Source organism: Mustela nigripes, chromosome 16 (genome assembly GCF_022355385.1).
Source record: "Mustela nigripes isolate SB6536 chromosome 16, MUSNIG.SB6536, whole genome shotgun sequence".
In the NCBI taxonomy this organism is placed as follows: Eukaryota; Metazoa; Chordata; class Mammalia; order Carnivora; family Mustelidae; genus Mustela; species Mustela nigripes.
The window spans coordinates 23,384,412-23,397,278 of NC_081572.1; the positions used below are offsets into that span (position 1 = coordinate 23,384,412).

At 43.6% G+C, this 12,867-nt stretch overlaps 1 protein-coding gene across 1 annotated transcript in view; it reads right to left on the reverse strand.

Moving 5' to 3' along the window:
- SKAP1 (src kinase associated phosphoprotein 1) overlaps positions 1-12,867 on the reverse strand; it is a 281,368-nt gene that overhangs the window by 2,725 nt on the left and 265,776 nt on the right. Inside the window, exon 12 of the mRNA XM_059380247.1 lies at positions 235-343. Within this exon, the coding sequence (XP_059236230.1) occupies positions 242-343 (102 nt within the window). The 3' untranslated portion in view covers positions 235-241. The remainder of the gene's footprint in view (positions 1-234; positions 344-12,867) is intronic.

The window sequence follows — 12,867 nt, forward strand, 5'->3', positions numbered from 1 at the left end:
AATTAAATCATTATTATTTTTTTTTTTTTAGTTTCCTTTCACATGTTGTTGAACCTAATCCTAACTGACACAGTTCCCCAGTTTAGGAAAAACAGCTCCAGCTTCACCTTCTTTCAGTGGTAAATCGTTAGTGTCGCTTGTGGAAGTAAGGAAAAGCCACTCCACTGGCTTCTCCTATCCCTCACAGAGAGATGAAGGCATGACCAATGGATTTACTGGCCATCGTTTTGATACCTGGGCTTCATATTTCTTCCATTTCAAAGGCAGTGGTGAGATACTCCTTTGGAACAATACCGATGAGGCTGTTCAGTTCTCCAACCCACCAGCCATACACGTTATACTCCTGAAAAATGAAAAGAGGGTGGTTTCAGTTGGAATGCAGTCTTATTTCCATTAATCTCTGATGGTAACTGCGCGGGAGATTATGTTGGGTGGTTTCTTTGTTGACGGCAGTATGACTTGTTAACACTCCTGATGGGATTATTAAATTAAAAAAAAAAATCTCCTGAAGGAAGAAAGCAAACTCTACCTTCATGTTTCCATCTGCCTGTCTACATTTAGTACATTTGATGCCATTGCTGAACCCAAAGAGCACGTCTTTTATCAAGCAGAGTGGAATGGCTTCTTCTGAGAAAGTTGGGCACATCTTAAATGCCACAGCACTAAAAATATTCAGGGAGTCAGGTCATAGTTCAAATCAATAATATTTACCAAGCATTGTCCATGTGCAAAGTGCTGTTTGAGTTCCCATGAGATGTATAATGATGAATCAGAGCACTGCTTGCTCCCAAGGAGCTTATAGCATAGAGTAATGGGCTTTGGAGTCAGACAGACTAGGATCCAGTCCCCACTTGGTCATTAAATAGTTGCGTGACCTTACGTTGTCCTGGCTTTAACTTCCTTCTCTGGAAGAGGGGTAATATCTCTCCCCTGTGTTGTGGGAATAGAAATGTCTAACACATAGTGGGTGCTCTAAATGTCAGGTTCCATTTACATTAGAGACATTTACATTACATCAGACTCCACAGAACCGCTCCTCCAAGAAATAAAGCGGGGGCCCCTGGATGGCTCAGTGGGTTAAGCTTCTGCCTTTGGCTCACGTCATGATCCCAAGGTCCTGGGATCAAGCCCCGCATCGGGCTCTCGGCTCAGCAGGGATCCTGCTTCCCCCTCTCTCTCTGCCTGCCTCTCTGCCTACTTGTGATCTCTCTCTAGGTTAAATAAATAAATAAAATCTTTAGAAAGAAAGGAAGAAAGAAAGAAAGAAAGAAAGAAAGAAAGAAAGAAAGAAAGAAAGAAAGAAAGAAAGAGGAAGTGTTACAGGGCATGTAACCAGGGATAGTCTTCAACCATGGCTGTGGGGCCTTACTGTCTCCTGGCTTTAACTTCCTTTTCTGGAAGAGTAGGGATGACATCCTCTCTCCCCTGTGTTGTGGGAATAGAAATGTCTGATGTGTAGTAGGTGCTCTAAACATCAGATTCTCCCCAGAAGAGGTGGTAGGTTGACAAGAGTAATGACAGGCAGGACATAGGCGCCCACATGATGCTCTTACGTATACAAGATGAGAGAGAGTTTTAAAGCAGAGGAGGGACGCCTCCTGCGCTTTAATGGGAAGGAAGGATGATTGTCAATACAGGTACCTTCCTCATTTGGTGGCTGAAGTTAACAGAAGTTAACACTTCTGATGGCTTCTCTTTTCTTTTTGAAGGTGAAAAGAGGTCCTCTGCTGGGAGAGTCGGGAGGCAGAGCTGGAGGAGGGGAGGAGATAGACTATCCAAAGGAAAAGAAGGATAACCAGTTGACCTGGAATTTTATTGTGTCACCAACCTGGCTTTCTTTTCTTTCTTTCTTTCTTTAATAGTAAAATTCAATAGCCAAGTATGTAAAAAGACAGCTTCATGGTACCCCAAATGCAGTTGAACTAGAATAAGTGATATTCCCCGTGTATTCCTAAATTTTACTTCCTTCAAAAGAATGAAAATATTTTTTAGTGCTTTCAGAAGCAGTCCCACAGTGTTTAACATCTGCTGTGCTTTTGAAAAGCTCTTCTGCATTCAAGGCCCCCCACTCCCAACCCTATAACCGCCCCTTCTTTTACACCCTATCATTCCCTTTCTATTTGCCCCCACTCTGGGGCTCCTATGTCCTGCTTGTTGTTACTGATGTGCCTGTCAACCTCCCACCTCTTCTGGCCCTCTTCTGACTTGATGCACTTTCCTTGAGCAATCTGATAGACCTCGGTGCTCTAGCCACCATGTAAAGGACTCATAACCACAGCTCCAGCGGAGATCTAAGTGTTGGATCCCAATACCCAAGTGCATGTCCGCTAAGCTGCTCAAACTCAGCATATCCTAAATTTAAGCCATCATCCTGCCTTGTCTCCATTCCTACCCCCAACCAGCTCTGCCTCCTGGGCACTTTATCTCAGTGGATGGTAGCACTATTATGCACTCAAGTTAATCAAGCCAGAAACTCAAAGTCGTTTCCAGTTGCACCTTCCTCTTCTGGTCAGTCCTTGAGTTCTGTTGATTCTCTTTTCAGAGCATTACTGGAATCCGTCCACTTGTCTCCATTCCCAATATCCTAATCATGTCACTGTCGTTTTTTCATGAAGACTACAGAAACACCCTCCTCTGTATCTCTATTCTTGTTCCCCTCCAATATAGTCTTTCTCTGAAGCCAGAATCACTTTAATGCACATTGATAAAATCACTTCTCTGGGATGCCTGGGTGGCTCAGTGGGTTAAAGCCTCTGCCTTCGGCTCAGGTCGTGATCCCAGGACCGAGCCCCTTGTCAGGCTCTCTGCTCAGCAGGGAGCCTGCTTCCTCCTCTCTCTCTGCTTGCCTCTCTGCCTATTTGTGATCTCTGTCTGTCAAATAAATAAATGAAAATCTTAAAAAAAAATAACTTCTTTGCTTGAAACCTTTAAATGGGTTCCCACTGCCTCCAGTCGACGTCTTCGTAAGGTGGACAAAGCTGTGCATGAGCTGGTCCTGTTCCCTGTTCAGCACTGTCATTTAGTGGACCCTTAGCAAAACAGAAATTTGTCTCTGCTACTCCCCTGGGCCACAGGCTCTCTTACCTTGGAGCCTTTCCTCTGCCTGTTTGGCTTCTATTTCTGTTCTCCCTTTCAGGGGCTCACTCCTAAGCAGCCTTCAGATCTCAATTCCTGGGTTTCTCTAGACTCTCTAGAAGCTTCTCTCTGCCACTCTCTTGTGTGGGGGGCTGCAGCTACGTACTGTGTACTGTGCCCTGTGCTTTCCTGGAAGTGAGTTCATCCTGCTGCTGCGTATCTGCTGTCTTTGTCTCACTGCCAGTCACTAGGTGGAAAGTCCTGTGAGAGCTGGGCTGGGGCTTTGTTGGTCTTGTTTGCTGCTCTACTCCCAGCACTCAGCATGGTAGCCGGCACAGACAGGGGCCAAAAAACACTTGCTAAATGAGGTTATAAAGAAATGAAGGGAGCAGTGAGATTTATTCTTTTAGTTGAGCAGACTTAGTTTCAGCTAACTCCAATACACTCCCCTGGTGATGGAAGTAGTTGTGGCAGGAAGAGAGCAGCTGCCTTTGGAGACAGTGTCCCCAGATGGCTCCCTAAATACCACACAGAGAGTCTCAAATGCTATGCCAAGTGAGGCTGAGTTGATTCTAAAAAGAACTGGGAATTACCTTTGAAGAGCCAGTCTTAAATAACTGCGTGTGTCTACCACCCAGCCCACTGTCTCCCCACACCTTCTCATGCCCCCACTCTCTCCCAGGTCAACTTCTCCCTACAGTCCGCGCTGCCTTGTGGGAAATTACCCAGAGCTCTTGTCAAATTACCCAGAGCCTCTGGCTGTCGGGATGTTTGAAGCTCCTCTCCATACGAGTTATGTTACTGCTCATTTTCCAACACTGAAGTTAGGGCAGTTTCTGCCTCAAGTTTTCTCATAGCGTTGCCTTCAGCTTAGCATGTTGCTGGAACGCCATTTCCACAAAGCCTTGGTGTGAAGGAGAGACACGTACTCTGTCTTCCTCTTGCACTGTTACTCATAAAAACCCTAGCTTTATCTCTTCGGCTACCTCACGGCTGGGAGGGCGGACGCGGTGTTGTACGCTAGTCTTCTGATCGAAGTCAGCTTGCTGAACCGTGTGTAAAGGGTGGTCTTCCACCTGCCAAACGGCGTCATCTTCATCACCCGTGGGGCTCCGGTGGGACCTCCCTTGGGAGCGTTCAAGACTCCTGATTTTGGCTCATGCTCCCTTAAAATCCGCCTTTAGCCACAACGCCGGGAGTAGGGACCAAGGCTTGGGAAGGCGCTCTCTGCCAGCCCGAAGCGGGTGCGAATGGGAAGCAGATGAGACTCGGCAGGACACCTGCAAGGACCAGGCTCCCGGTCTGTGTGCTCTTGCTCGAAGGGAACACTGACCCCGCCGACCACAGATGGAGAAGCCTCACCACGGTGCTGAGAACTGAAATGAGTGAAATCAACTCTCTGCCCTTCAAAACAAAAGAGCGAGCAGAGAGTAAGGAGGATGGCACGGTCTCAGAGACCGGAAGCACCCTGCTGCGGGAGCCTAGGAGCTTAATCAAAGCACCTACAGGTCTTGGGATCTGACTGGCTTTTCCAGATTTCATCCCTTGGCTGGATACCCAAAAAGGGCTGCAGGGCTGAGATGTTTAAAGCATGAATGGAAAATTTCTAGCCTTCTCTTCCACTACCACCTCCCATGCATTGCTCTAGCCCAGTCTGAACACCACGAGGTATTTTAAAATAATTTCTACTTTGATGAATTGCTGGGGAGTCCACAATTGCTCATAATCAAAGGGAGAAAAATGCAAATGAGATCCGGCCGAGAACTATCACCACCAAACGTTTATTTCACTGCACAGTGCCAAAAAGAATTAAAACAACATTAAACTCACAGCAATCATGTTTAAGCCCTCGTTTCCAAGTGCCAAATTGCACCACTCTGGATCATACAGATGTTCGTTAATTATGCTAATTTTTATTAAACTATTAAAATGGAGAGAGTACTGGCTCAGCCAGGCAGACCCCAGCTCTGAATGAACTCTGCTCTTGTCTAAAAGTGCTAATTTACTGCATTTTTATTAAGTTGCTGATTCTTGGGTTTTAGTTTTGGGATGGCAGAGAGGACTGAATTCCTGGGATCAACGTTTTCAATAAAGTTTGACTTCTCCTGCCCAGATGTTTAAAAAGACCAGAAAAACGCTGAGACACTCCCGGGAGACCTGAAATCCTCAATGCGGAAGTGGTTCTACCTCCAAGGTGGGGAGACACGCCTACCACGGGGAGGGATCAGAACTGTCCAGGGTCCTCATTCCTTAACTCCATACACATTGTGGATGGTATAGCTCAGGGGTTAATTACACAACCTTGTTAACTGAAGATGCTTTAGATAAGAACATAAAAAAGCTGTTTTTTTTTTTTTTTTAAAAAGCAAACAAACCCTTTACATCAGCCACTTGGCTATTGTCAGGCAGTCTTTATAGAAGTTTTCCCTGAAAAATAGTGCACCGTGTGATTTGCTCCATCATAAATATTTCTAGGCTTGATTAGACATCCACTTCCCTCAACACCAACCCTGTTCCCCCTCCTGGAACTCCCCAAATGAAGGAATCTTGAAAGTAAAGGTGGCTACTTGGACTTCCTTATCTGGTTGGAGAAGCTACTGGCCTAGATGAGCAGAACATTGAGTGAACTTGAAATAGACACGGCGCTCACCATCAGCAACAATCAAAAGTGTTTATGGGGGATTTCACAGTGCCATAAAAGGATTTATGCTGCTAATCTCCATCAACAAGGAAAAAAACAACAACAACAACAAAAAAAAAACAAAACCAACCCTACCAAACCTGCCATAAAAAGAACAGCAAATTCTATAAACAAAAAGCAGTATGGCCACAAACCACGGGCATGTCGCGCAGCTTGACTCTGCCTCCAGTGGTTTCCCATTGCTGTTTATGGTTTCAAGACTATCATGGACCTCCTCAGTGCTCCTCCTGTCACAGGGCCCTGAGTCCCTGTGTGGTGCTGCAAATACCCTGTCAGTAGGTGTCAGGGGATATCAGGGGGAAAGCCAGCAGGCGCCTATCATAAGCCTTAAAAGAGATTAAATACCCCTACTCCATGATTGCTACATTTTAATTTCTCTCCTCCCTGCTGGTTCCTATTTGTATAAGCTCTTCCATGGCTCCCCTGGAGTAGCACAGACATGACCTGGAATGACCATCCTGTCTTGGGATGAGAATTCAATTTCTAGGCTCAGTGAATCCTAGGCTGTTCCAACAAAAGGAAAGCACCACCCTCTAGGGCACAGATTCTTAAAGTGGAGTCTGTGAACCCCCGGCCTGGATGGACATGGATGGACATGAAGGGATCCCTGAACTCCTTAAAATTGGTGTAAAATTTTGTGTGCATGTGTCCATATGTCTTGTCCCTGGGGTGAGGTCCAGAACTTGCATCAGATTCTCAAAGGGTTTATGAATCCTCTACAGTTTATGAACCAGGGCTCTGGGGAGGGGAGGACACAAGGATCTTTATGGCCTGGACCTGCACTTTGGCCCGGGTGGCCTCTCCATTCCACCTTTCCCCCCGTTTTCAAATGTACAGTGAAAGGAAGTCAAGAATCCGTGTTTGTGCCATGCTGGCTTTCTGAGGCTTCAGCCCTCCAGCTTTGGAGCCTGTTCCTTCTTCTAAGGCTGAAGCCTGACCAAGCTTGCTCATTCCTCCTAAGGCACCATCACGTGCTCTCTTTTCTTTTATTATTTAAGCATAATGATGTACAATGTTCTATTACTTTCAGGTGTACCACTAAGGAACCATCCCTTTAGCTGTGACTTGAAAGTTGTCTTGTCTTCTCAATAGCTCCCATTCAAATCTGTGTGATGGTATTTGGAGCAAACTGCTTGACACTGTCTGCCCTGGGAGTGTTCCTAATAGAATGTTCTCTTTTCACATGGAATTGGGCTTTGATAAGCCTCTATGGAACAAGAGTCCCGGAAAACGTCTCATGCTTTTGTTCTTTTGACCATCAAAGTTCACTATATCAGTGCTTGTAAATAAGAGAATTCCTCTTCAAGAGGACAATCAATCAGGCCCTGACTTGAAAGATCAATAGAAACTTGATATATGGATGGGAAAGGCCAATCAATCACAGAATTACTGGTTTATGATTGCTTATTTCTCTTATCAGTGCTTGCGCATCCGACATTATCATTAGCAAAGATGGGAAATTCGAATTTCTGAGCAGAGTAGATTGTAATATTCCAGGGTCAGCCAAAAACATTGTATTTTTACTCTGGATTGGCCCACAATTTCTCTACTTCTAAAATCCAGCTTTAGAAATTTAAGGCTTTCTGAGGATGTCATAAATTATTAAATAAATTGAGGGCTCTAACTCAGCACCCTTCCAACTGCTGAGAAAAGCAAGGCTGGGAACAGGGATTGTTCACCAAAGACAAGCAGGTGCCCATTTTTCAGCATAAATGGTTTTGTGGGGAGATTTTGCAGAAGGGAAAAAGAAGCGGTCAGTCGGGTGGATGGTGGATTAGTGGGGTTGGAAGCTGTCAGAGGACTCAAGCTCAGCGCTCGGCTGAAACCTTGGGTAGTTTGGCAGGCTCCCCAGGCTGTTTGACATCATGTTTTAAGATCTTGGCAATCATTTTCTCTTTTTTCCATTATTCAGAGTTTTGGTCTATCAATCATCATAAAAATGAACCATTAAATTTGCCTCAATTGAACCAGTTTTATTTATTGTTACATTTCAGGGAACTTGCTAACCTGGAGGCTGGCAGGCCTGGACTGGGGAGGATGGAAAGGCATGTGAGTGTGAGAAAGGGGGCGAGGAAAGTCCGGGTGGTCAGTGACAGCAGTCAGGGGCGGGGAGGACACAAGATGACAACTGGACAGCTAGGAATTCAGTGTTCTGAGGAGGAATGTGTCAGCTAGATTGGGGGGCGGGCGGTCTGAGAGCGCTTGAAAGTGAGGGGAAATTCAGACTCAAACTCGGAGCCCATGTCCCGAACTGGGTGCGGGAGGATAATGATCCCGTCGAGGCCAGCCTGGTGTGCAGGACCCGTGCACACACTGGACACGGCTGGTGATGGAAGTGTGTGCAAAACACAGGCTGTGCGCGAGAGAGAAATCCTAAACTGTGAAGCGAAGAGGGAGGGCGGGAAGAGAAATGAGAAAGATACACACAACTTGAACTTTGCCTAAAAAAGAGAGAAAGGATAAGGGGAAGGTAAACACTTTGCAGATGGGAGAAAACAAGGTGCCAAGTGCAGAATTCAGGAACAATAGAGACAGCACCATTTCAGAGCTGATAGAATTGTGATACCATGTGAGACCGGCGTATTAATATGTATTCCATAAACTGTGCGGCTCGCAGCTCCGCACCGCTCTGTTTTGCTCTGACCGTAGTACCAGCCTCAGGCACCACAACACAATTTGGAAACAATGTGACGGAAATGTTTAATCTGCTCGGCCCATCTGTGCTGCGTATTTCTCCAGATCTCCCTGAGAGAGGCGCCTTGAATCTCCACATTGCCTTTAATATTCTCCTAAATCACCTCCCCACTGCACTTCAAGGGCCATTGCTACAATATCACAGGTTCATCTAAAGTGCAATGAGGAGGGGGGTTTGGGGGGGGGGAAGCGCAGGCCAGGATATTTTTTATTTTAAAATAATTTCCAGAGATTGTCTTTCCAGCTTCCTTAAAAAAAAAAAAAAAGAAAGAAAAAAAAAAGAAAAGAAACGTTATTCTACTATTGCCGTAAGGTTATTGAGGTTGTTTGGTACAAAACAGGGTAGGATAGAGTGGAATCATTCTCCAAAGAATTATTTTTATTAATCTCGATTCCCTCAATTGGACATGGGAGGGGGTGAGCAGATGCTTGTTTCCTCTTATCTCGTTTTCTTGCGCCTTGCTAGGGTGATGAGTTCATTTGGGGCTGGTGTCTCCTCGGCTTGATGTTCTCCTCATTGGGTACTGGCTTAACTCTGCCCTGCTGCAGACAAAGCCATCTTGCTCAGGACAGGTAGACATTTGGACCCTGGTCAACTAAATGCCCTCACCAGAAAGGGATACTGCCTATATTGTTAATTGCAGCTTCAAACCTTAGGTTTTTCCTCTCTTTAAGGTACAGATACTGAGTGTCAGATTTCTGCTCCCCCCCCCCGCCCCGTCCCCCAAACCCCCTGCTTGATTTTGCCAGATTTCAGTGATTTGGGGCTAGAATGTAGGAAGCTGGGGGTAGGTTTCAGAGAAAGAGGGGATGACAAGTCACCATGTCCCAGACCTTAGACAAATGAAAGAGAGTTGCGCATCACCAAGAAAATTAGGATTCCTTTTGCTTTGTGAATTAAAGAAATGAATAATTTAATCCTCAAGATTGTTCCGGCGAGGGAAAGGCAAACGTCCCAGTTGCGGAGCCCTACAGCCTGTCGGTGTGTTACATCATCTGCACACATAGGCGTTTCCATGACAACCGCTTATAGCTTCATTTCCTGGATCCCTCTAGGGGGTGTCACAGCCAGATCCACCTGCTTTTCACCCTACCCTCGGTGGGGTCATGGTAAGGTCGCCAGAATAAATGAACGCGGGTACTAATGATCTGTTTACTGCTGTTTATGCTCTGTGTGTGTCAGGGGCACGCACATTTAGAGAGCTCATTATGGTTGCAATTAGAATGCACCATCGCTGGATATTTAACTCCTTTTTCTTTTAAATTAGCATTTTAATAACATTCTTTGAGCAGAGAAACAAAATGACCATTTTTCACGGACAAACTTCTAGCTGTAGGTGCAACTTTAATGGCAAAGTTGTGAAGGGGAAAGAAGGGAGGGGAAAAAAAAAGGCCATTTTTACTACTTTCACCCTCCTCCTTACCAAAAGGATATTTTTATTTGCTTTCTAACACACTCAATTTCCTAAATTTGTTTTGAATCCAATTATTTTGGGTGGTTTCAAGTACCGTACTCTTGTTGGACGGAAATTAGCAGCGATTGAAATTAGCTTTCTATGTGACCTGTGAAAGGGGCTAAAATAATTACAAGTGTGGATAAGAAACCCTTTCTCCAAAGACCCTTGCTGCACCGCTGATAGCATTACTGGAATATCTTTATACAGTAACTGCAAGGGCTGTTTTCTTTGAAAAGGCGATTGCAATGATTGTTTCTGTTTTAAAAATCTTAGGATTGTCTTATAGAGGATGAATGATGACAAAAACTTGTCAATATAGGAAGGAAGAATGAAAAGAACAGCACGGCATCATTTACCATTTGAAAATGGCCTGATCTTGGAGCACCAAAAAGCAAAGAGAGACAGGAACGGGAAAGATTCAACGTAGAGACCCACTCGGTCAGAATGTTCCACCAGGCTCTGCTTTTTAGGAATCGGCCAACACCTTTACTAGGTGTTTATAGATGCTCTGTTTGTGGAAAGTACAGTGAAAAATAACAATTTGAATGTTTCGATTATCTTTCCCAGTCCGTTCCATTTTCATTATTTATTTCCTATAAATCGGGACCTTGCTGAACATAATTCTGCAGACAAGGAGGTGGATGGGACAGCCAATGTGAACGAGGAGATAGATGGTGGGTGCGTGTAAGATGGATGCTATGCGTTTATGAAAAGGAGCAGTATGTCTGCATGTGAACATCCACAGAGTAGAGCAAGCAAGCGTGTAAACTATAATGGGTATTTATAGGTGAAAAAAAAAAAAAGGTGCAAGGAATATTGGATGGGAACAAGCACACTGAGCCTGAAAAGGGTTTGCTTTTTTCCTAACCTCTTGGAATCCACGTCCAAGTTCTGCTAAGGTGTCCCATGGTTGCTGCGGCTCCTGTGAAAACTCAAGCCTTTTCATGACAACAGATGGGGGATTTCACAGCCAGAAGACTCAGGAGGTCAACAGTTGAAAAGCAAGAGTTAGAAAGCGAGATCTTTATCGACATCAAAAACAATCCCACCAAGAAAACCCAGAACGATAGAAGGAGGAAAATATTTAAAGACACAGTAGGAAAAAAAAAAAAAAAAAAAAGGAAGCCTTTATAAAAATGCGGGTTTAAAGTGTTTATGCTGTTGTATCAGCCTAGTTGCACCTTAGAATCTGCCATTTCATAAATAAAATACGGATGGCATAGCCTATAATTTGGTGATAGCTACCCCAGGACATATCTAGATGCACTTGTGTTATTTTAATTAAATACTGCATTATGGTTTGTGACAACTACATAGCTACAGCGTAAATGAATTCGGAATTAAAGCGTTACTTAGGCATCCAGTAATTTTTGTTTCATTCCTCAGTTTTACAAAGCAAATAGCTATAAAATCAAGATGTTTGTTCATTTACAGATGGAGCAGGATTGTTGTTGCTGTTTTTTTCCTCCTTAATCCTCATGCACAAAAAGAAGACAGAGCTCAGAGTCTGGCTCCCAACACTCTCAGCTTATGAGCCACATCACAAAGAAAAACACATCCTCTTGACTATAATGTGAAATGCTGAATATTAATTGCTGGTATTATGCTTATCTTTCTAGCCGGGTTCTGTCTTTTAACAATTATTCCGATGGGCTGCAGTCTTGCACCGCCAGGAGATTTTTCTCCTTTGTTGAACAGTTAAAACCTATTTGATTTCATTTTATTAAAAGAGAATCTTAAAGTTCACAATGCTCCTTGGAAGTTTTAGTATCTGGAACTCTTCCCCAAATAGAATATTAGTGGGAACAGAGAAACTGCCAAAGCTCTTTGATTAAAAAAAAAAAAAAAAAAAAGAAAGACACACATATCTGCATCTAAAAGAAAAAAATATTTTTCATTCTGGCAATATTAGTGTTTCCTTAATGAGACTGGAGAGGGCATTATAATTTGATATAATCAATTGGTTAGTTTAAATGTCACTTAGCTAGCAAATCATGAGAAAGGTTCAGAATATTCTCATCTAACAGGCACGGATTTTCACTCAAAATTAATATGGTAGGGTAAAAGGATTTTTGCTCAAATATGAGGATTTAATTATATCTTTAATGTGTCATATGTCAAGATGAAAGTTTTTAAATAGCATGTTTTCTGAAACCACTATTATTTCTAGTTTGAGAATCAATATAATCTTTTTATTAGCCCTTAAATACCATACGTCTGGCAACGTCTGCTAATTCCAGCTTTTCTGGGTTCTAACCAATTACCCCAAGTGGCCCCCCTCACCTCCTGCCAACTAATCCTATAAACTGCATGGAAGTTACTCCCCTGTATGTTTGCAATGAGATTATAATTTGCTTTTAACATTTTGCTAGTTTGGTTGCAGAGCTGGACCCATAGAATCCCCAGAAACGCTGGCAGACAGGGGTTTGGGGAGGCTGAGCTCCTTTTGAGAAAATAATTACACAGAAACAAAGCTTTTGTGACTCCTTTTAAATAGAGCATCTCACCGAAATGTCATCCAGCCTCTTTGGCAGATTAGTGAGGAGTTTATTACTAAATCTCTGTCTAATAAACGTGCAGTTGACTCTGGAGGAGCTGCTTGTTATAATACTGGCAGTGGGAAATGGAAGGAATGTCACAGTTAAAGACACAAATTTTCCCCATAATATATTCGAATGGAAACCTCTGAATCCAATACTACATGGGCATATCTAATAAATTCACAATATTTCAGTCTCACCAGCCTTCACCGGTTAGTTTTAAAGATTTATGTGGTAAAAAATTACTCAGTGATGAATATGGTTTATTCTGTGCAGTATTGGAGGTATAAGGAATTAAACTACCGTCTTTAACAGTGAATTTATTATTACCTCTGTCAAAAGACGAAGCCTTTAACAGCATTTGTTATAAATTCACTGCAAAATAAATGGCTGGAATATT